We start from the raw sequence: 25507 nt of genomic DNA on the forward strand, positions 1-25507 counted from the left end.
TAACTCAAAATAGAATAAAGGCTTCAATATAAGACCTGAAACCATAAAACCCTTAGACGAAAACATAGGTGGTAAGCTTCTTGACATCAGCCTTGGTGAAGATTTATTGGCAAAAGCAAAGGCAATAAAAGCAAAAATAAACAAGTGGGACTACATCAAAGTAAAAAGATTCTGCACAGCAAAGGAAATCATTGACAAAATGAAAAGGCAACCTACTGAATGGCAGAAAATATTTGTAAATCATATATCTGATTATAGGTTAATACCCAAAATAGGTAAAGAATTCATACAACTCAATAGCAAAAACCCACACAATCCAATTAAAAAATCGGCAGAAGTTCTGAATAGACAGTTTTCCAAAGAAGACATATAGATGGCTGACAGGTACATGAAAGATGCTCAGTGGGAGAGTGACAATAAATAAATACACAAAACTCCAAAATGATCCATGGTAAGTGCCATGCAGAGAATTAAAATAGGCTACTGTGTTAAAATAGTGGCTGGCTTGTCAGGGGAAAGTCTCTCTGAAGAAATAACATTAAGATGAGATCTGAGTGACATTCATAAAGCAATAGCGATAAGTTTTTTCAATATAAATATTAGCAAAAAATGTTTGCCATGCTAATATAAATATAGTACTCAAAATTCACAAAAAAGCCTGGAAGTATTCCATAATGCTAATACAGACCATATTTGGGTGGTAGGATAGAAGTGGGTTTTTCTTTCTCCTTCTATGAAGTGGTAAAATACAAAAATACATTTAGGCTTTGTCCCCGATTTCTTACACAGAGTTCCTAAAACCCTCGAAATTTCCTGAATGATGGAAGTGTTTTTTGTTATTCACAACAAGCTCCTTTCAATCACACCTGAGCTTATGCTACTGAGGTGACTTAGGGTGGGGTCCCTAGATAGCCCCAGGATAGGTTGGTCCCCAGGATTAGAAATTTTAGCCCCACCTATGAACCTCCAGTAAAGGGAGAGGGGACTGGAGATTGAGCTCTATGAAAACCTTTGAACTCTAAGATTCAGAGAGCTTCTGGTGAAGACAGCAAGGTGATGGGAGGGTAGTGGAGCATGGAAGCTCTGCACCCTCCCACCGCATACCTTGCCCTGTGCACCTCTTCCATTTGGCTATTCCGGAGTTGTATCCTTTATAGTAGTAAGTAAAAAAAAAAAAAAAAAAAAGGTGCTCAACATCTCAAATCATCAGGGAAATGCAAATAAAAACCACAGTGAGATCTCACCTCACCTGTCCAGAATGGCTATTATGAAAAAGACAAGAAACAACAAATATTGGTGAGGATGTGGAGAAAAGGGAACCCTTGTGCACTGTGGGTGGGATTGTAAATGGGTGTAGCCCCTGTGGAAAACAATATAGAGATTCCTCAAAAAGTTAAAAATAGAACTACCATACAATTCAGCAATTCCACTTAAAGGTATATATCTGAAGAAAATGAAAACACTTAACTTGAAAAGATATATGCACTCCTATGCTCACTGCAGCATTACGTATAGTAGCCAAGATATGGAAGGAAAAATATTTTTTTCTCTTCTTTCTTTTTCTTCTTCTTTTTCAAACCCCACAAGATATAATTAGGCCCAAATATAGTTATTCTACTACCAAATTTATTTACTTACCACTAGAAAATTAATTTTTTTCTTCAAATTAGTCTTTGTTTAATGAGTACCTTTCCGCAAAATTCATGTTTTAAGTTTTTAGCAATTGTCATGTTAAAAATATTGTTCCTGGGGACTTCCCTGGTGCAGTGGTTAAGAATCCACCTGCCAATGCAGGAGTCACAGGTTGGATCCCTGGTCCGGGAAGATCCCACGTGCTGCCGAGCAACTAAGCCCATGTGCCACAACTACTGAGCCTGCACTCTAAAGCCCGCGAGCCACAACTACTGAGCCCACGTGCCACAACTACTGAAGCCCGCGGGCCTAGAGCCCGTGCTCCGCAACAAGAGAAGCCACCACAATGAGAAGCCCGTGCACCACAACAAAGAGTAGCCCCTGCTCGCTGCAACTAGGGAAAGCCCGCGTGCAACAATGAAGACCCAACACAGTCAAAAAAAAAAATCAAAAAAAAAAAATCAAAAAAACAAAAATCAAAAAAACAAAAATGTTGTTCCTAAACAAGGCCTTAAATAAAGACCTTGGAATTATTTAAAGTAATTTTATGTTGAAGATATACTCAATTTTTAGCATTGCTTGGACATTTTTTTTCAATTTGATGGTTTTTTTTTTTTTTTTTTTTTTGTGGTACGCGGGCCTCTCACTGTCGTGGCCTCTCCCATTGCGGAGCACAGGCTCTGGACGTGCAGGCTCAGCGGCCATGGCTCACGGGCCCTGCCGCTCCGCGGCATGTGGGATCCTCCTGGACCGGGGCACGAACCCGTGTCCCCTGCATCGGCAGGAGGACTCTCAACCACTGCGCCACCAGGGAAGCCCAATTTGATGTTTTTATTATTTATCCAGACTCTGGTCTTTTGTTTTTATTTAAGGCTCTAGTTTTCAGTTCACTTTTTAGCGTTCTAATCCCAGGCAAATAATCTAGTTTAACTGTGTGTGTGTGTATATATATATATATATATATATATATATATATATATATATAAAAGTTTATTTTTCTTACATGTAGGGAAAGGCCTTACCTGTTGAGGATTTTTTACTGGTTGGGAAAGGTTTTCTTTTTCCTTGTACCATGAGCTTTCAGTTTTAATAAAGATGCCTGTGAATTCCTTAGAGGAACCTTATTTACTCCAGTTAACTTATTATGTACAAAAATTACTTATTGCTATGCCTCTTTTGTATGAGAGGTTAACGAGCACAGCTAAAAACCACAGCAAAGGGGTGGGAAGTACCGCAGAGAAGGTGACAAATGGAGATAGTTCCAATTGCAGGAAGGGCTGGAACATCTGAGGTGGGAAAGAGGGGAGCTTTTAGAATGGTTACTCTGAGTAAGTGTAGAGAAAATTGATTCAAACATTTGATCTGGGATCAAAGAACCTTTATTATGAACGGTCAATGTTAAAAATATAAAACATACGGAAGCCGTTGCCTGTGAAGTCATTTGCGTACTCTAGCTGCAGAGATGTAAAAGCCAGTTCATTGCTATAAACAAGGACAGATTTTCTTCCTGGGCCATATGTTTTGGAGTTTTCTCTCTCCAGAATCAGGGTGGGGAGGGGGTAGAAATTACTGGTTGACATATTCTTCACTGTTGAAAATAGCTGCACTGAATTCTTTTTATTTTTGATTCATTACTGATGATCAATTTAAAACTTTTGAACTTCCTCATAAATATCCATAAGAACGTTTTTTTGAAAAAGATTTTTATTTCAAAGCAGAATATTTGCCATCAGTTTTAGTACTAAAATATGACTTATTGTTATGGTGTGTTATGACACATTTTTTAAAAAGGAGACTAGCAGAGGGCCTTGGAGAATGGCATACTTGACCTTGTTTTTCCCATATGTGAGTTAGGAATGATAATCCCTGTTATGAGCCATTAAGGCAATGTCTATAAAACTCTTTGAGATCCTCAGAAGAAAAGTTTTATGTGTACAAGATTTTAATGTTATCTACATCATTTACTAGGCATCTTCAGCAAACGTTGCAATCTGATTGAGTTTTTCACCTTCATAATTATACCCTTACATGTAAACTTGTTCTAAAAACCTTTTCTAAGGAAAAAAAAAATCATCTGTTTCCTTATTTGATGCAAGGTTCTCCCCCTTCCCATATATAGTGAGCGAGCTTTTTCTAGGTATTTTTTATTCAGCTCTGTCTATTACGGAGGGTATTATAGTTCAGGCTGGCCTTGTAGAAGTGGAGGACCCCAAGTTAGACAGTGAGCCTATCAAAATTATTCTTTTGCCACGTAAAGTCCATCATGAAAGACAGGGCTGCTCTGCCTCCTGGGGAGGAATGTGGCAGTATTGTTGGTGACAAATGAGTAGAATTTACTTATGCCCAATCTCTTTCCAAAAGAGAGTTTGATAGACTGGTTGACTAAAAACTCCATTGGGAGGGGCCCTATTAGAATACCCTTACTGTCAGGGATTATAGTGGCAGTGAGAGCTTTGGGTTCAAGGCTTGGGCTTCAGAAAATCTTCTCGCATATAAAGTGAACCTTGGCTTATAACAAACCCTATTTTATGTCCCTTAACATGATACGGAAGGGTAGGGAACATGAGCACATGTAAGCTATTTTAAGCTGATTGATGCCAACACTAATGGGTATTCCTATTTGAAATACACTGACATCCTTTTAAAAGTCATATAGACTGAAAGTTTCTTTTATTGGAGGCAATATACATTGGTTCTCAACTTTAGCATGCATAGGAAATCTCCTTGAGCCCCTGTCCCCAAGATTTTGACTTAGTATGTGAGGTGGAGCACAGGAAACTTCAATTTTAACAAGCCCTATAGTTGATTTTAGAGCAGGTGGTCTGAGGACATTTTCATTCTAGGGCATTCTGGGAGTCTTGAAACCAGTCAGGTGATCTCTGGCAAGGTACTTAATCTTTGCTAAGCATCAGTGTCCTCATGATAAAAATGAAGGTTATAATACACAACTATACTAATATATAACTTTTGGGTTTTTTTAAAAAGTTAGATTAGATAAGTAAAACACTTAGTACAGTCCCTGGCTCACAGCATGAACTTAATAAGTGGTCTTTCTAGCAATTAGGTGTGGAGATTCTGTTTCTGGGTAAAATGGAGTAAGCACATTTCTCCCTGTCTTACCCATGGAACACAGTGATAAAACCTGTACGGAATGCATGGAACATCTGTATGAGGACTGTGAAAAGTAAGTAATAGCAGGAAAATTGGGAAGGAATACCAGAATTTGAAATACCTCTAAACTGGCAGTAAGCTTACCGGTTTTTCCCTCTTGATTATTCCTTTCCATGAACACAGCCTGAAACCTGGCAGTGGGCACCAGGGAACAGAGCTGAGTTCCAGGAGATGCCTCATTCCTGGTGTGAGGAGCATAAAAGTGGAGTCTAATGTCAGAGAGAGTGTGGACGTCCTCCCTTTTTGTCCTCTCATTTTCTCACACCCCAGCCTCCAAGCAGTCCTGTAGCAGCAGTGGCGGGTGAGCAGCAGCCAAAACTCTGAGGAAGGGGACCTTTCTTTCATCACTAAGCTGTGATCCCAAAAGAGAGGGGTAAATCCTTGATGCTTTTTCCTCTGTCCTCCCACTGACTGGCCTCTGCCCTGGAAGTATGCTGGTGAGTAGGGTAACTAGAGGGGAGCTCTAGGGAACTGGAAAGAGGTTGCAGAGAGGGAAAAGCTTCAGAAAGGGATCCGTGAAGTTGTTTGTGAACTCCTGAGCTCACCCCTGAGCTGCACATGCATTGATCTGGTCCTAATCAAGACACCCAAGATGTTGAGAACTATTAACAAATAGACAACTTCCCAGGTTGCAGCATGACCATTAAGTAGGGCACAGGTTCAAAAAGCAATTGCAAAGGCTTTGAAAACTGAACTGACAGTAGAACCAAAGCACATAGAAGGTGAGTTGGGACTTGCAGACTGAACTTAACCAGGTGAACTGCTTGCTAAAAACAATAACAACAGAAATTTTCTGTAGGATTTAAACAAGAATCAGAGGCTTATAACATAATATTCAAAATATCCAGGATACAATCCCAAATTACTCAGCATATGAAGAACCAGAACCTGCATGAGAAAAGACAATCAATAAATGCCAATGCCAAGATGATACAGATGTGGAAATTAACTCATGAAAACTTTAAAACAGCCATTATAAAGATACTTCAACAAGCATCGCAGACACTTAAAATAAATAGAAAAGTAGAAACGTCCAGAAAAGAAATAGAAGATTTGAAGAAGAATCAAATGGACATTTTAGAACTGAAAAATACAGCAACCAAATATAGGAACAAACACCTCACTGAATGAGCTCAGTAGCACAATGGAGGTGACAGTTAAGGAACTTGAAGATGGATAAATAGAGATTATTCAGTCTGAACATCAGAAAGGAAAAAAAGATAGTCCTCTCCCCAAAATGAAAGAAAGAACAGATACTCAGGGACCTGTGGGACAATAACAAAAAAATCTAATATTTATGTCACTGTAGCCCCAGAAGGAGAGAAGAAAGAGAACAGACTGAAAAAAATTGAAGCCATTGAAGAAACGATGGCTGAAAACTTCCCAAATTTGGTGAAAGATTAAAAACGTACAGATTTAATAATTTCAGCAAACCCCAAATAAGATAAATCCAAATAAATCCATGCCCAAGCACATCAAAATATTACTGCTGAAAACTAAAGACCAGGAAAAAGCATTTGAAAGCACCCAGAGAGAATGACGTATTATTGATACATTTGGGGGAACACTGACTCAATTGACTGCAGGTTTCCTGTCAGAAACTACAGAGCCCAGAGAGAAGTGGTACAACGTGTTTAAAGGGCCAAAAGGAAAGAACTGTAACTGCAGAATTCTATATCCAATAGAAATATCCTTAAGAAATGAAAGTTAAGTAGATAATCTCCCCTACATTCTCCCTTCTTTCCCATCCTTCTTTTTTGAACAAACACATGCTTTAGTATCTCTTTGGGGAGAAACAGTACCTACTTGGAATATTTCACATTTACTTAATGCTTAATATGTCAAGCACTTTCACTTACATTGTTTCATTTTGTCCCAGGCAGCATTCTCTTTCAAGCACCTAAAGCATGGTTATGACCACAGCTCTTAAAGCAGTCTCTCTAGAAACATTTTGAATGCTGGCATAGTTGAAGACAGAAGGATAATTACTTTACCCACTATTTAACACCAACTTTCAAAGAGAAAAGAGGTCCAGTAAGTCATATTCAGAGAAGGAGACATGAGTGCACCCCAGTTACCATTGAGTGCAAACACTGAGTAGTTTTTTATGTAGCTTACAGTGTATTCTGGGTGAGGCCACATGTATAAATTTAACGTGTGATCTAGTGAAGGCACTTGCTTTTTCTTGAAATGACTTATTCACTCTTGGTGGGGGAGGGTGTGTTTTGATTCCTGGATAAGCCTTGAGGCCAATTCTTGGATCAGGTGTGGTGACAGGGAGGTTTCTAGAAAGGGCACTGTATGTGGTGTCACTTTTTAAAATCTTTATTATTCCTAAAGGAAATGAATAAGTGAAACATGTGAAAGAGAAATTACACCATTGAGATGCTCTCTTTACTTCAGGGCATCTTCTTCACTTCTCTCTCCTTTGTAAGATGATTAATGGATTGACTTTATTTAAACTGTGGGAAACAAATGAAACCATTAAGTGTTTATATTTAAGGCAAATACATTAGTAGAGGTAGAGAAGCTTTCTGTGGGCCACATGGCCTGCCCCTAGCCCATAAATGCTCCTTCTGACTTTCCAACACAACTGCCAAACTCTGCCTCCACACATTCTTTTTAAAACTTCTTTTCCATTCCAAATCCACTTGGTACTTTCATTATGGTCTTGTTAAAATTGCAAGATGCCCGCTGGGACTTCCAGGATAGATTTTCTCTTTACTGAGGAGGAGCAAAAGAGGAAGAATATAAAAGCACTTCTATTTGTTATTCCTTCAGGGAGTCATAGTAAAGAAAAATAGGGACACTTCTATAGGAGGAGTATCTTTTAATTTGACATTGTTTTAACGGTGAGCATTTGGGGCAAGTGTGTATGCTTCCCCTTTATTTTAGCACCTTGTACAACATCCTGGATAGGACTACTGGGACAGATAATACTATTTTATTTACATGTGGAACAAATAAGTGAATGTACCTACAAGATATATGTTGATTATGAGCTTCATGTAAGTGCAGACTTGCACTTATGTCATTGGTTCTTAGAATTAGGTCAGTTTTACCCAATTTGTACCTCTATCTCTGTTTCCTCTAGATAAGACTTACTGTGGGAATCTGATAACTCTTTTCCTATATTCTCATAAATGGCTACAAGATATTATGGGGGGTCTGATAAATGTTTTTTTGTTTTCCTGTATGTAGGCACATGCTTAAATGTAGTAAAAACTTCTTATAAATGAGAAAACCAGTCACCAGCATGACCCATCCTAATCTCATGATCCTTCCCTCTATATATCCTTGTGTTAAGAAGTATAAAGACCAGCAAGGAATGGTCTTGAGGATGGAGTGGTAGGTCCTGAACACTAGTACCCACAGGCAGGTACACAAAAATTTTGCGAATTACACTTTAAAATTCTCTTTCCCTTCTAGATCTTGAATTTGCCTGAACTGATTGATGATTCCAGGTATAGAACTAACCACCTTCGGGTACAGAATAGAAAAGAGCTTATTAAATTACTATCGACACGGTAAGCTTGGCTCTACTGTTTGTACGTTTAAGAATTAATATGTTATTAGCATTTATCTGGCATTTTGTGGTGCTCTTTTTGGCTTATTTAGATTAACTTATAATTATCTTTCATTTTACAAAATTGGTTAGTGGAAATATATTTTAAAGCTATGTTTTTCTTTGTTTGAAAGCGTTTGAAAGTATTTCACATGTCTTACTAAGTATTGCATCATAACAATGATACAAATAAGAACATCACAATAGCTTGCATTAGTTGCTTCTCTGTGGCATGTGTTTGGGTTTAGTCTATCATAAATACTAACTAATAATTCAACATCATTTTTTACATTTACTGTATGAATCGCTCTACATACATGATCTCATTTAACCCTTATAATCATCCCGTGAGGGAAGTTCTATTATTTCCATTTTACAGATAAGGAAACTGAGATAAGGGAGGTTCAGTCAAGAGCTGGTTGGCTTTTCTGAGCCTCTCTGTGTAGTTTGTCATGATGATGTTTTGAAAATGGCAGGTTGAGTCATAATGGATTAATGCTGACCAATTAGAGTATTTGATTTTCAAATTATTCCATTCATGTCAGGTTATACTTTTGTTCAAACCTGTATCAATTTTTCAAGTTTGCCTCAGAAAAAGTTAATAATTCTTACTCTTTCCTATCAGTTTCACTTTTGTTTACATCTAACTTCTCAATCTGTAGGAATAGATTGTGGTTTTTGTGGATCTCAATGCCCATGTGAACCGTTCTTCAGTATGAACATTTGCTCTCATCAAACCAATAAATTAAGGACTTTTGTTCAAATATAATATCTTGTCTTTTGAAAATGCCCTTGTGTTTCCATGTAGCATAGATATATCAAAGTTCTTAGACTCACAGATATCAAGAACAAACTGAGTACCAGTGGGGGGGGGTGGGGGAGGGACAATATAGGGGTAGGAGAGTGGGAGGTACAAACTATAGGGTGTAAGATAGGCTACAAGGATGTAGTGTACAACACGGGGAATATGGCCAATATTTTGTAATAACGAAATGGAGTGTAACCTTTAAAAATTGTATTAAAAAACTAACAAACAAGCGAAAGTTCTTAGAAAAAAACTTCTGCTAATGTTATGTTTATTCCTCTTCCCTTCTCCTTTGGGGATCTCTACATGAGTCTTCATTCATTACCTATTTGCTTTTTCCTGGATTTTAAGCACTTCTTCTCTACGCTGCCTGTCTCTCCTCCTTCAATCAATGGGGCCTCTGTGTGTGGGACTGATATGCAGAGAAGAGGGGAATGAGAATTGGGCTCCCCTTTCTTGGTCATTAGTTAAATAAAACTCAGATTCTACTGCAAAGCCGGAGAGCCCTCAGTCATTAACATTTCACCCCATGAGAATTGGCCCTTTATCTCTGCTTTTTGCCTCTTTGCCTCTCAAGCAGTTTTTGATTCATTTAATTCATTGATACGACTTTTTCCTTTCACACCATGGTTACCAAGTTTCAATAACAGGCACTTGTGAGAACCTTATCAAAAGCTCTTTGAGAGTCTAAATAAATCATATCCATGCTGTGAGAAGAGTGGACCCAAGAAAAATACAAAACCTAGGCAGATATGTGTCATCTTGTTATTGAGTTGCCAGCACTCTTCTAACTTTAAGAACCACAGAGTTAAATTACTGGTTTCCTGTGTCCTAAAACCTGTATTCCTTGCTACATTCTGTTATAGAATTCTATTGTGGACAGACTTCTAGCAGCATCTGTAACAGTTTAATTTCAAATTTCTCTTTTTGGGGTGAATTAAATAACCTAACACCTTCTTCTTTCTCCTCTTATATACCCAGAAGTGGGAGTTTGAGCATTTTGGAACCCATAGGTTCTTATGTCTTTATTCAGACTTAAGAGGAATCAAACTTGTAAAGAAGAGACTAGAGGGTAGTCTTAAGAGAGGAAACTTGATAAGGGAGTTCCCTTCATCATCATCCTGCTGTTAAAACACAGACCACAGAGAGGCCCTTGGGTGCCCAGAGGCCAGGGTCCCTGCTCTCTTGGGCTGGTGTGTGGACGTGTTTTGGTGGTGTCTTGTGGGATGCAGTTCTACAGTCTCTTCCAGCTCAGGTCTCTTCTCCGTGGTGGATCAAACAATGGTGACCAGGGAAGATTAGGATATTGATTCAGTCCCATCGATAACCTTATCATTTGTTTTTCTGAATAAATATCCCTGGATTCACTAGTACCGTTAAGTGTTGGGCTTTCAGAAGTCTCTGTGAATGTTGTAAAATGTCTCATTTTCATGATATGATTTTATGTTTTTCCAATATTCAAAATATTAATGGCTCTATATTAATTACATGATCAAATCTGGTCATTTTATTCTGACATCATGGCCTTCCACAACCTGACATGACCTTTCCTTTCCACCTTTCCCAATATAAAGGAATAATATAGGGAGGTGGGTCCAGAGGGAGAGAGTAGGGGGAGATGGCAGGAAAATCATGCTGTAAAAGTTATAATAGAGTTTATGATAAAGGAGTTTCTGAAACTTGTGAAACAAAGGAAATTTTTTGTCCATAAAATGAGTTAGCTTGTCAACAACTTCTGTTTTCGGTGTAACCTGATGATAGGTCTTTTTTTTTTTTTCTTCCAGTTTTATTGAGATATAATTGACATATAATGTTGCATTAGTTTAAGGCACACAAATAATGATTTGATATATGTATATATTCTGAAATGATTACCCTAGTAAGCTAACATCTGTCACCTCACAGTTACAAATCTTTTTCGTCCCTTGTGATGAGAACTTTTCAGATCTACTCTCTTAGCAACTGTCAAATATACAATACAGTAGTATTAACTATAGTCACCATGCTGCACATAACATCCTCAGGACCTATTTATCTTAAAACTGAAAATTTGTGCCTTTTGAGCACCTTCACCCATTCGCCCCCCCACCCTGAAGAGACGTCTTGAAGGGAATACGCAACCTAATAGAGTTTGAAGTTTTCCAGCAACTTAGAACAAGCAAAAACTTCCTTCCACACCTGAAGAGACCTAGGGACTCAAGAGTTTCCATCGAGCATGCTTCTCATTTGTTCCTTCTCTTACTCATCTATTTAACACGTATTTATTGACTACCTACTATGTGCCAGTGACTGTTTTGGGCACAAGGAAGATGGTTTCAAAAACAAAACAAAACTAAACTCCCTGCCTGCCTGGACTTGCATTAGAGTAAACCTTGTAGACGTTCTAGAAGACTTTTCTTTAAGACCTCTTCCATAAAAACATGTGTTTTGATATGCCTAAGAAGTTAGTTGTCCATATTTTTCATATAAACTTTTTGTAAATTTTGCTTTACAGAAGTATTGCAGCTACAGTCTGTGCCTGTTAATAACTTATTGTCTTTCTGTCTTTTTGTAAGCATATTACAGTGCACATGCTACAGTTTTTTTGTGTGTGGTTTTCCTGTCATTTCTATAGAAAAGCATATTTTTTGTAACAGTAGCTACATTACCATGTGAATACACCATGTTTTTCCCTGTTGTCTGCTATTAAACGTTATATCATAAAACTTTCCTTTAATGCTCATAGACACTTTCCTCAGCCTATATTTCTATTTTGGAAAATCTTTAAAATACATAAAAATGTAGAGGGATTTGTGAGAGTGAATTTGCACTTCAGACAACTTTAAAAAAAACTCTAGTAATGATGGACTCATGGTGTTCCTTAAAAACAAAAAGCAAAACAAAACGTTGCACCCCTTTCATCCAATTCGATATCCAAAAGTGAAAACAGAAGCATTTATGGATTTTTACAAAGTTCGCTCTCCTAAATACACATAAAGCTTCCCTCTTGTGTTTCAAAATCTTCCTTCCAAAGTATGTTTCCTAAGTTTTGATTAATTTCCTGAGTAATTTCCCAAAGTAACTTTCCTGCCCATGGCAAGCATTCATTTAAGTGTTTTAGAATCAGGTGATTCTCTTTGCATTCTCCTCTGCAATTCATAGACTCTTTAGAAAGTGCCTACCAGAAATGTCAGTCATTTACCTCACTTTTCTGTCACTCTTGCTAAATTCAGTTTGATGCTGCTCTCTGAGAGTGGTCGGCCTCACGTGGAAAGGCAGCTGCATGTTTTTGTCATCAGCGGTGTTTTCCATAGCCAGCACAAACACAATCCCTCTCAAGTGCTCTCAGGTGTTACTATTCCCCAACTGTGGCCGTGAACAAGATTTTTTTTTTTTTTAATTTAAAGGTGGAAGACTTTCCCCTTGAACTTGCCATTTTGTCCAGGGTGTTTCAGAAAGTCTGTTTACCCAGCTGCTAAGACCAAAAACGAGGCAAAACTAAAGCATGTTCAAAGTTCCCAGCTAAAACACAGAAGAAAAGATAAAATCGAGACTAATGCAGGGTCTGTTACAACAAACCCCTCCTTTGCAAAGCTAAGGAGCAACAAACTCCTCAACCTGTGCGACCCACACACACAGGACCAGCATTTTTGCAATAGTTTAGACCTCGTGGGAGAGACTAAAAATCATGATGTGTATTGATACTAAGAAGAGAAGGATTATGATGATGTATTAGTAGTTGGGGAGAAATAATAGGAAGACATGAAATGAGGATGAAGGAAAAGAGAAATAATAGGGAAAATAGAAATGCAATTCATTTTATTCCTCCTGCTTCCTCTCTTCATCAACGTTAATGGCCACTGACTGTGTGCCTTTGTCCTGCAGATACAGAGATGAAAGATGAGGTGGCTCTTGGTCTAAGTAGGAAAACAAACAAGTAAAGCAATGAATTAAGTAGTGTGTGTGAAGTGCCACTATACACATATGCACAGGGTGGTGGGAGGCCAGAGAAGGGGCGACTGCCTCAATCTGGGCAAGTCAGGGAAGGCTTTCCTGCAGACAGTGCCAGCTGAGGTGAGTCTTTTTTTTTTTTTTTTTCCAGTTGAGATGAGTCTTAAAGGACGAATAAAATTAGGCAGGTGAGGAAAAAAGATAGTTCACATCAAAGGAGGAAATATCAAACTGAGTGTAATTTTATACGGAGGAAAAAATAAATCATAGGAGAAGAAAAAAAGCTTGGAGAGAAACTGATGACAACTTTTAAATTGCTTTTTGAAAAATGCTACACGTTAGGGAAGCGTATGTCAGTATAGTCCTAGTGAAGGCATTCCTAAAATGTTGGTTACCCTAAGTTGTCATAAATAAAACTAACAGTGTGAGACAAATTTACCTTTTAAAGTACTGTGGCATCTATGTTCATCAGGATATTGGTCTATAATTTTCTTGTGATATCTTTGTCTGGTTTTGGTATCAGGGTAATGGTGGCCTCGTAGAATGAGTTTGGGGGTGTTCCTCCCTCCGCAATTTTTTGGAGGAGTTTGAGAAGGATAGGTGTTAACTCTTCTCTAAATGTGTGATAGAATTCACCTGTGAAGCCATCTGGTCCTGGACTTCTATTTTTTGGAAGATTTTAATTACAGTTTCAATTTCATTACCTGTGATTGGTCTGTTTATATTTTCTAATTCTTCCTGAGTCAATCTTGGAAGGTTGTACTTTTCCAAGAATTAGTCCATTTCTTCCAGGTTGTCCATTTTATTGGCATATAGTTGCTTGTAGTAGTCTCTAATGATCTTTTGTATTTCTGCAGTGTCAGTTGTAATCTCTCCTTTTTCATTTCTAATTTTTTTGATTTGAGTCTTCTCCCTTTTTTTCTTGATGAGTCTGGCTAAAGGTTTATCAATTTTGTTTTTCTTCTCAAAGAACCAGCTTTTAGTTTTATGGATCTTTGCTATTGTTTTCTTTGTTTCTATTTCATTTCTTTCTGCTCTGATCTTTATGATTTCTTTCCTTCTACTAACTTTGGGTTTTCTCTGTTCTTCTTGCTTTAGGTGTAAGGTTAGATTGTTTATTTGAGATTTTTCATATTTCTTGAGGTGAGCTTGAATGGCTATGAACTTCCCTCTTATAACTGCTTTTGCTACATCTCATAGGTTTTGGATCATTGTGTTTTCATTGTCATTTGTTTCTCGGTATTTTTTGATTTCCTCTTTGATTTCTTCAGTGATCTCTTGGTTATTTAGCAGTGCACTGTTTAGCCTCCATAGACCAATATCACTGATGAATATAGCCGCAAAGATCCTCAACAAAATACTAGCAAACAGAATCCAACAATACATTAAAAGGATCATACACCGTGATCAAGTGGGATGCAAGGATTCTTCAATATATGCAAATCAATCAATGTGATATACCATATTAACAAATTAAAGAATAAAAACCATATGATCATCTCAATAGATGCAGAAAAAGCTTTTGACAAAATTCAACACGAAATGGTTGGAAGACCTAAATAGACATTTCTCCAAAGAAGACATGCAGATGGCCAACAAATACATGAAAAGATGTGCAGCATCACTAATCATTAGAGAAATGCAAATCAAAACCACAGTGAGGTATCATCTCACTAGTCAGAATGGCCATCATCAAAAAATCTACAAACAATAAATGCTGGAGAGGGTGTGGAGAAAAGGGAACCCCCTTGCACTGCTGGTGGGAATGTAAATTGATACAACCACTATGGAGAGCAGTATGGAGGTTCCTTAAAAAACTAAAAATAGAACTACCATACGACCCAGCAATCCCACTACTGGGCATATACCCTGAGAAAACCATAATTCAAAAAGACTTATGTACCAGAATGTTCATTGCAGCTCTATTTACAATAGCCAGACATGGAAGCAACCTAAGTGTCCATCAACAGATGACTGGATAAAGAAGATGTGGCACATATATACAATAGAATATTACTCAGTTATAAAAAGGAATGAAATTGAGTTATTTGTAGTGAGGTGGATGGACCTAGAGTCTGTCATACAGAGTGAAGTCAGTCAGAAAGAGAAAAACAAATACCGTATGCTAACGCATATATATGGAATTTTAAAAAGCGGTACTGATGAACCTAGTGGTAGGGCAGGAATAAGGATGCAGACATTGAGAACAGACTTGAGGGCATGGGGGTGGGTGGTGAGGCGAAGCTGGGATGAAGTGAGAGAGTAGCATCAACATATATACACAACCAAATGTAAAATGGATGGCTAGTGGGAAGCTGCTGCATAGCACAGGGAGATCAACTTGGTGCTTTGTGATGACCTAGAGGGGTGTGATAGGGAGGGTGGGAGGGAGGCTCAAGAGGGAGGGGATATATGTATACGTATAGCTGATTCAGTTTGTTGTACAGCAGAAACTAACACAACATTGTAAAGCATTTGTACTCCAATAAAGATGTGAAAAAAAAAAAAAACCCACATATGAACTATTTAGAAAAAATAAAGTACTGTGGCAATACCTTTAGTAAAATAAATAATTATTTTTGGTTTTGAATGATCTGGTTTTTCTGAAGTCAAGTTTCTGGTATGCAATTGAATATCTACTTATTTTCACAGTTTACTGTATTAAAATACTGTGAAATTAAATGCTGTAGTTCAGAGCCTTCTAAACAGAGGTGCTAAACAGACATTTGTTGAATTGAATCCAGAACTTATTAAAGAGCTTCACCTCTTTAAATTTGGTGTCAAGTTATTTTTAATATACTTGTTCAGAATATTGGAGAGTTGGACCTGGAGCATTCTTGGGCTGTTCATGGAGGGCTTGTGACTTCAAAGATGCCTAAATATAATGTTAATTTTTAAAAACTGACATCTTGGTTCCATCAGACAAATTTGGTCATTCCACTTCCCTGCCTAGGTCTTTCAGGGAGTCTCCACAGCTTTTAAGATAAAGTTTAAACTATTTATCTTAACACATGTAATTGCATCTCCCACTTTTGCCTTAGAACCATCTTATAATTTGGCCTGGTCTTTTAATCTGCTGTGTCTTCCCACAGGCTCATTGCTTTTCACTAAAATGATGAAGCTTCTTCATCTCACTGGCTGCTACTAGTCCTTTAAAATGAGCACAAGTTTTGGGAGCTCCTCCTGCGTCTCATTTGTCTGTTTAAAGTGGCCCCTCCTATGTTGCTGAATCAAAGCATCTATTGCGTTCAGCTGTCATTCATCCTCCACCTTGACGCAGCAGTCAACTTCTTAAGGCAGAGACTATCTTTGTTTTTAGAGAGTTTTTTTAGAGCAGTCTTACGCTCATAGCAAAACTGAGAGGAAGGCACAGAGAGTTCCCATGTACCCTCTGCCACCCCCCAACCCCTGCCCTCTCCCCCAGCCTCCCCACTACCAACATCCCTCACCAGAGTGGTACACTGAGTATAACTGATCAGCCTACATTGACACGTCGTAGGAGACCATGCACATGGTAAGAGACTGCCTTTTTTGATTTTATTTCTGGTGCCTGTTTGGGTCCCTGGCGCTAGATGTCCTTTCAGTTAGTGAATGTATGAACCAGTGATGGGCAAAGCCATCCCAATTTGGCAAACTGGCCAAAGGGAAGAGACCCAATGTCAGGTCAGAATAAAAAGAGGAGAGCAGTGGTAGCTAGAAATGAGAACTTTTTCTAAACTAACCCAGGAGGCCTGTATTATGATCACAGAATGTCAGAAGGCCTGAATTTGAAACCAGAGCCTTCCATTAACTCTGTGGTCTTGAGCAGATCCTCTGATTTCTCTGAGCCTCAGGTTCTCATATATACGGTACGTATAAGAATACCTGCATCACTGTGAGAATTAAAAAACAGAACAGGCATGAAGGCAGCCAGCATAGCCCTCAGCAAACAACAGTGCTCAGTATATTTGAGGAGAATCTCAATCCTCAAGAATCAGAAATTACATTTCCCACATTTTTTGCCATCAGAGTTCTCCTATATCATTTTTTTATTCATGGATGCCAAGTTTTGAGAGATTTTCCTCTCCCAAACTGTAATTATTATATGAATTACCTTCCACAATTTTTATTTAATAAAGTTTCATTTAACTGCCAATCAGATCCTGATTAGGACGATATAACTAGTGTTATTGTACTGATTTGATTTAATTCTAGCAGAAGTAAAGCATGACATTCTAGTTGGCGTGTATGACCTTTTTGCAGCTAAACAAATGATTTCTGTTCAACTTCTTAAAAAAATTAAAAATAGCTCATAAGACTCAGGAATACATTTAACTTTGTACAGTGCTCCTAATAAAGGCTATTAATAGTGCTTTTTTTTTTTTTTTCAAACCCAAAGTGGACCTTAATAGTTCATATACTATTCCCTTTCAAGAAACACTGTTTCTCAGTGTGGGCAATGAATTTGGAACTTGTGAACATTCCACTTAAATTATTCCATGCATTTGTGGTTGTACCCTCATAAAGAATGAAGCACTTTCGTGTGTTCCTTAGTTGCTATGCTGTGTTAATAGACTATGAAAAGCTTCAGTCAGGGGCTTTGAACTCTGAAATAAAATACATCCATGAGTTCTCCTGTGTCATTTTTATGGTTAAGTTTTTCAAAGTTTTAATGGGTATCTTTGGCCTTCCTGAAAACTGTTGACTTTACTTTTCTCTTAAATAATATCTATAATATCATTAATTTTCATTTTTAGTGGAAAATAAAACTACCACATATTTCATCTCAGACAACCCTCTATCTCTTGCCCCTTCCCCCACCCCCCATCTTAAATCCCCATTTCAACCCTCCCTCCTGCCTGCCTTCCATGCCCCCATCTTCCTGTCCTTATCCTGTCATTCACAATTTGAACTCTTTTACAATTAAATAATACATGGATATCACTTATCACTTTCCTAGGTGGGTTTTAGCTACTTGCAGGAAGGCTTCATTGAACAAGTGGTTTGCTTAGAGAACAGGGAGGATTTTAATCAGTGGCCACCTATATGATGTAATTTAGAAGGACTGGGAGGAACCTCTGTTCCATGGAATATAACCCTTCCTTACACATAGTTTGCTGATTTCAGGAATTCTGCAATTATAGATTTTAAGGGCTTAAAAGTTTGTCCGCTCTTAAGCTTCAAACAGCACAGAGGTGGGGGGGTGTTAAAACATGTAGTCTTATTCCTTAGAGTAAATAAAATTCCCCAGGCCCTTTCCTCAGACTAGATTTTAATATGGGGAAAGCGGAGAAATCATCAAAGCCCTGCCTAAGGTGAGTGAAAAGCAGAATGAAGGCTGAGAGCAGTCAGGAGCCCCAGAGATTAAGTTCCCCTCACTGACACTTTTGCCAGGGCTGGGAGGCTATGGGAGTCTCTTTTAACCCGGATTAATTCCTCCCCTCTAAACCTGGCAACCATCGACTCTCCCATGTCTACATGTTTTTAATATACGTAGAGAAACTTATTGTTTTCTCCCACGGAAACTTTTTTGTTGGTCTAATATTCTCTTTCCCATATGATCACATTTTAAAATCTTTTCTGCCAGCCTTTTTTTCTTTTTCTGCCTACTATTAGTATCTTATGAGGCTGCATTTCACGTGATTTTTATATATCCTCAACCTACATATTTAGTTTATTGTAACCTTCCCCCCAATCTTTCATAATGCTTTGAATCATATCATTGTAGGTTTATCTGGGATCCACTGTAGAGGGCTGATTTGGATAAATGGATCTGACGTTTGGTGAGGGTCACATTTGTTTTCTTATGCATTCCAGGGCAGCTCTGCCATTATCAGCTAATAGATGGTCCCTTGTAAAATGTCTGTATTTTATGTGGTACATTTTCTGAATGTTGGTTATTTGGAGATAGATTTAAGTGGCTATTTGTTGTTACTATAAAATCAGCCTGGAGGGGAAAAGAATGAAAGAAACACAGCCCTGGAATGCATCCCTTTTGGCTTACAGAATGCAAAGGGAACCACTGCAACTCGAAGCAAGCTCCTCGTGACCAGGGCTCTTTCTACCCTGTTAAGAGAATTCTTTGTGACTGAGAATCTAATGATATCTTTAAGTGAGTCAGGGTGGAATGGAATGTCATCCCACTCCTTCTCTCCCCCTCCTTTTTTCCAGAAGGGCTATAAAACATTCCACACTGCCTTTTAGTAGAAAGAATTAGGTGGTAGTGGTGGGATATTTATATGTATGTGCAGAGGGGTGAGGATGGTGGCGGGAGGGAGTCCAGTAAACTCTGTTTCCCTGGATAAAACATTTAATACCCTCATTTCTCCTTTGGAACTTAATGTATATTTTTAGATTTATAGAATGTTAGAGCCCTAAACACTTGGGGAGCTGGATAGAACCTGGGATATCATTGAACTTAACCCCTTCCTACGTGTAAGAACTTAGAATTTAACAGCATCATGGCCACAGACCCCTTGAAATCTGGTGGGAGATTCCACAAGGCCAACTCGAAAGGCCTTCCTTTTGGAAGGGTGTAGGCACAGCTCTCCAGACTTTGCTGGCTGACCTTCTTTTGCCCTTGACTTTTGAACTGGATAGAGAATCTGGAGTTTGACTCGGTCTCCTGACACTTGGTTTGCTCCGTAGACTCCCAGACTCATTCCTGCCCTGCCCAATTTCCTGCCTGCCTTTGGCTCAGACTGAGTTCTGTTCTGCAACTACTTTGCCCCCACTTGGGTTCTATTCTTATCTCTTCTTAGCTTCAGCTTTCCAGCGTAGGCCTTCCTTGGGCCTTTGATCTGACATCAACTGATGTTTCTAGTGAGAGCTGACTCCACCTCTCTCCCGGTGCTGACAGCTGACATCCCTGCTGAGCCTTGATTTCCACCAGCTGTCCAGCATCCTGGAACATTCCCTAGCGACCAGCTGCTCCTGGCCATCTTCACCTGGACAATCCACAGTAGTTTTGGCAAGCTGCTCACTGCTTCCAAAGCCAGACTGGACCTACCTTAGTTCTGGTTTAATATGTTTTCCCCAGTATCACACAGCTCACTGGTGTGTGAGGCTCAAATTGGAATCTCCTGATTCCTTTTTCCACAGTACTCCTGGGGCAATCACTTATTTCCCTTTTCTCTAACTAGAAATTTTGTATTTAGAATAATCCTAGGTAGGAAAAGAAATTAAGTGAACATTCTGCACGCCCCCCAACCCAGACACACACACACACACACAACTTTTAATCTTTCAATTTATAAATTTGCATTTTTCTTTCTTAATGATTTTTCTTCCCTCTATTGTGAATTGTTTTTCTTTTCTCATTTGCTAACTTTGGAAAAAGAAAAATCCAGACATTGGAATGTCTGAGTTTATTTAAGTCTCAGCACTCTGTACAATTTAATGAAGGGAAACAAAAAAGGAAAATCAGAATGCTGGCCTGGATCTTTGTGGCTCTGGGATTGGCCCTTTTTGGTGGCCATTGATATATACTATATTTGGAAAATAAGAGTAATTGGTGGTTCCAAGCTATTTTTAAACACATTAGAATATAGAAATAAATTCTAAAATATAGAAATTTAGAACTATTAGAAACAGAAACGGTGAGAGACATAATCATTTTGTAATAATTTAACTATTTTCTAATATAGGTAAATAAAAAGAGGATTTATTTAGCATATTTAATGAGGTGGCGGTAGTAGACATATGTCACACTGCATACCCTGCTAACAGCACATATTCTTTTTTAGTGTCTATGGAACATTTACAAACACTGATTACAGACTAGGCTACAGAGAAAATGTTAGTAAGCTTCAAGAAAGAAAAACTAACCACAATGAAATATTCTAAAAATTAATAACAAATTTAAATATACAAGCATAGATATAACTATAAAGCACAGCATGTAAGCCAAAAAATTTAATATGGGATGAAAAATTTAAAATCATAGTTAACAGTTGTGGTATAGCAAATCATCCTAAAACTGACTGTTTTAAAATGTGTCTGAAAACATTTTCTATGAAGAGTTAGATAGTAAATACTTTAGGCTTTGCGGACCTTGTGGTCTTCATCATAGCTACTTAACTCTACTGTTGTAGCGAGATGGCAACCATAGACAATACTTAAATGAGTGAGTGTGACTGTATTCCAAAAGGACTCTATCTATGGACATTGAAAGTTGAATTTCATACATTTTTGATGCATTACGAGATATTATTCTTTTGATTTCTTTCAATCATTTAAAAATGTAAAATCCATTTTTTTTCTTGAAAACTCACAGAATTCACTCTCTTAACAATTTTCCTACATATCATATATAGCAGTGTTAGCTATAGTCACCATGTTGCCTTGTATATTACATCCCTAGTATTTGTTTATTTTATAACTGGAAATTTGTACCTTTTGACCACCTTCTTCCAATCTCCCTTCCTCTTACTCTTTGCTTCTGGTAACCACAAGTCTGATCTCTTTTTCTATGAGGTTTTTTTTTGTTTGTTTGTTTGTTTTTGTTTTTTTTAGTACTGCATATACGTGAGATCATACGATATTTGTCTTTCTCCGTCTGACTTATTTCACTTAGCATAATGCCTTCAGAGTCCACCCATGTTTTCACAAATGGTAAGACTTTCTCACTTTTTATGGCTGAATAATATTCCATTGTCTGTGTATACCACAATTTATTTATCCATTTATCCATTGATGGACACATTTTTTCCAAGCCTCGGCTATAGCAAATGATGCTGCTATGAACATGGGGATGTAGATATCTTTTCAAGTTAATGTTTTCATTTCCTTTGGATATAATCCCAGATCTGGAATGTGATAGTTCTATTATTAATTTTTTGAGGATCCTCCATACTGTTTTCCATAGTGCTGTACCAATTTACATTCCCACCAACAGTCCACAAGAGTTCCCTTTTCTCCACAACTATGCCAGCATTTGTTATCTCTTTCTTTTTGATGATGGCCATTCTATCAAGCATGAGGTGATATCTCATTGTGGCTTTAATTTGCATTTCCCTGATGGTTAGTGATGCTGAGTATCTTTTCATGTGTCTGCAGGCCATCTATGAGTCTTCTTTGGAGAGATGTCTATTCAGGTCCTTTGCCCATTTATAAATTAGGTTATTTGGGTTTTTTTGCTGTTGAATTTAATTAATTATTTATATATTTTAGGTATTGACCCATTTTCATGTATATGGTTTACAAATTTTTTTTCCCATTCCATAGGTTGTCTTTTCACTTTGTTGATGGTTTCTTTTGCAGTGCAGAAGCATTTTAATTTGATGTAGTCCCACTTGTTTATTTTATTTTATTGGAGTATAATTGCTTTGCAATGTTGTGTTAGTTTCTGCTGTACAACAAAGTGAATCAGCTATATGTCATATATCCTCTCCTTCTTGGACCTCCCTCCTACCTCCCCCACCGCCCACCAATCCCACCCATCTGGGTCATCACAGAGCAGCGAGCTGAGCTCCCTGTGCTATGCAGCAAGTTACCACTAGCTGTCTGTTCTACACATGGTAGTGTATATATGTCAATCCTAATCTCCCAATTGGTCTCACTGTCCCCTTCACCCCTGTGTCCACATGCTTTTTCTCTACATCTGCGTCTCTGTATCTGCCCTGCAAATAGGTTCACCTGTACCATTTTTCTATTATTTTTGATATTGTTGCTTGTACTTTAGGTGTCATATCCAAAAAATCATTACCAAGACTCATGTCAAGGAGCTTTATTTCTGTTTTTATCTAGAAGTTTCATGGTTTCAGGTCTTACATTTAAGTCTTTAATCCATATTGAGCTAATTTTTGTGAGTGGGTGTAAGATACAGATCCAGTTCATTCTTTTACATGTGAATATCCAATTATCCCAGTTTCATTTATTTAAAAACCTGTCTCTTCTTCACTGAGTATTCTTGGCTCTCTTGTGAAATATTAGTCAACTGTATATGCTTGGATTTATTTCTGGGCTTTGCATTCTATTCCATTGGTCTATTTCTCTGTTTTTATGCCAGTACCATATTGCTTTGATGACTATAGCTTTATAGCATTGTCTGAAATCAGGAAGTATGATGCCTCCTGCTTTGATCTTCTTTCTCAGGATTTCTTTGGCTACTCAGCATTTTTTATGGCTCCATGTAAATTTTAGAAGTATTTTTCTACTTCTGTAAAAAATGCAATTGAAATATCAATAGGAATTGAATTGAATCTATAGATGGCTTTTGATAGTATTGACATTTTAGCAATATTAATTCTTTCAATTCACGAACATGGAATACCTTTCCATTTATTTGTGTCTTCATTGTTTTCATTAGTGCCTTGTAGTTTTCAGAGCAGAGATCTTTCTCCTCTTCAGTTAAATTTATTCCTAAGTATTTTATTGTTTTTGATCCTATTGTAAATGGGATTAATTTCTTTCTTTTTTTAAAAATTCATTGTTAGTGTAGAGAACACTACTGATTTTTGACTGTTAATTTTGTATCCTTTAAAATTACTGAATTCGTTGATTAGATCTAACAGTTTTTTGGTTGAGTCTTTAGGATTTTCTATATGTAAAATTATGTTATCTACAAAGGTAGACACTTTTACTACATCCTTTCCAATTCCAATACCTTTTATTTCTTTCTCTTGCCTGATTGCTTTAGTTAAGACTTCAAGTACTTTGTTGAATAAGAGTGGTGAGAGTGGGCACCCTTGTCTTCTTCCTGATCTTAGAAGAAAAGCGTTCAACTTTTCACCATAAGAGATGATGTTAACTGTGGGCTTGTCATTTATGGCCTTTATTATGTTGAAATATGTTCCTTCTATGTCTAATTTGTTAGGAGTTTTTATCATAAATGGATGTTGATTTTGTCAAATGCTTTTCTGCATCTATTGAGATGATCATATGATTCTTTTTCTATCACATTGATTGATCTGCATATATTGAACCATCTTCACATGCCATGGATAAGTCCCACTTGATCATGGTGTATGGTCCTTTTAATGTGCTGCTGAATTCAGTTTGCTAGTATTTTTTGAGACGTTTTTCATTTGTTTTCATGAGGGATATTGCCCTGTAGTTTTCTTTCCTAGTAGTATCAGTTTCTGGTTCTAGTATCAGGGTAATGCTGGCCTCATAAAATGAGTTTGAGAGTGTTCCCTCCCCTTTTATTTTTTGGAAGAGTTTGGGAAAGATTGGTGTTAATTCTTCTTTAAATGTTTGGTAAAATTTACCAGTGAAGCCACCTGGTCCTGAACTTTTCTTTGTTGGGAGATTTTTTATTACTAACTCAACCTCCATAGTAGTAATTGGTTTATTCAGACATTCTATTTATTCTTGATTTAGTCTTGGTAAGTTATATGTTTCTCAGAAATGTTTTTCCATTTCTTCCAGGTTGTCCAGTTTGTTGGCATATATTTGACTATCGTAGCCTCTTATGATCCTTTGAATTTCTGTGGCATCAGTTGTAATGTCTCAGTTTTTCATTTATAATTTTGTTGATTTGGTTCCTTTCTCTTTTTGCCGTGGTTAGTCTAGCTAAGGGTTTTTCAATTTTGTTTATCTTTTCAAAGAACCAACTCGTACTTTGGTTCATTTTTTTCTTTTTTTTTTTTTGTTCTCTTTCATTTACTTCTGCTCTAATCTTTAGTATTTTCTTTCTTCTGCTAATTTTGGCCTTAGTCTGTCCTTCTTTTTCTAGTTTCTAAAGGCATAGAAGGCTTCTTGGTGGCAGTAGCAGCAGCCTGAGCGTCCGATACCCGTCTCTGGGGTCCGCGCTGATAGCCCGCGGCTTGTGCCTGTCTCTGGAGCTCGTTTAGGCGGCGCTCTGAATCCCCTCTCCTCGCGCACCCCGAAACAATGGTCTCTTGCCTCTTAGGCAGCTCCAGACTTTTCCCCGGACTCCCTCCCGGTTAGCCGTGGAGCACTGGCCCCCTTCAGGCTGTGTTCATGCCGCCAACCCCAGTCCTCTCCCTGGGATCCGACCTCCGAAGCCCAAGCCTCAGCTCCCAGCCCCCGCCCGCCCCAGCGGATGAGCAGACAAGCCTCTCGGGCTGGTGAGTGCCGGTCGGCACCGATCCTCCATGCGGGAATCTCTCCGCTTTGCCCTCCGCACCCCTGTTGCTGCGCTCTCCTCCGTGGCTCCGAAGCTTCCCCCCTCCGCCACCCGCAGTCTCCGCCCGCGAAGGGCCTTCCTAGTGTGTGGAAACCTTTCCTCCTTCACAGCTCCCTCCCACTGGTGCGGGTCCAGTCCCTATTCTTTTGTCTCTGTTTTTCTCTTTTCTTTTACCCTACCCAGGTACGTGAGGAGTTTCTTGTCTTTTGGGAGGTCTGAGGTCTTCTGCCAGCGTTCAGTAGGTGTTGTGAAGGAGTTGTTCCACATGTAGATGTATTTCTGGTGTATCTGTGGGGAGGAAGGTGATCTCTGCGTCTTACTCTTCCGCCATCTT

General features: G+C 38.2%; 1 protein-coding gene across 3 annotated transcripts in view; it reads left to right on the plus strand.

The window, feature by feature from the left end:
• The window catches only part of SUGCT (succinyl-CoA:glutarate-CoA transferase), a gene marked incomplete at its 5' end in the record, with an annotated part of 675080 nt that overhangs the window by 226292 nt on the left and 423281 nt on the right, over positions 1-25507 (plus strand). For all 3 annotated transcript variants that reach the window (XM_079711399.1, XM_079711400.1, XM_079711401.1), the window contains one exon: positions 8233-8330. In XM_079711399.1, the coding sequence (XP_079567525.1) occupies positions 8233-8330 (98 nt within the window). The remainder of the gene's footprint in view (positions 1-8232; positions 8331-25507) is intronic.

This window comes from Hyperoodon ampullatus, assembly GCF_949752795.1.
Source record: "Hyperoodon ampullatus genome assembly, chromosome: 9".
Taxonomy (NCBI): Eukaryota; Metazoa; Chordata; class Mammalia; order Artiodactyla; family Ziphiidae; genus Hyperoodon; species Hyperoodon ampullatus.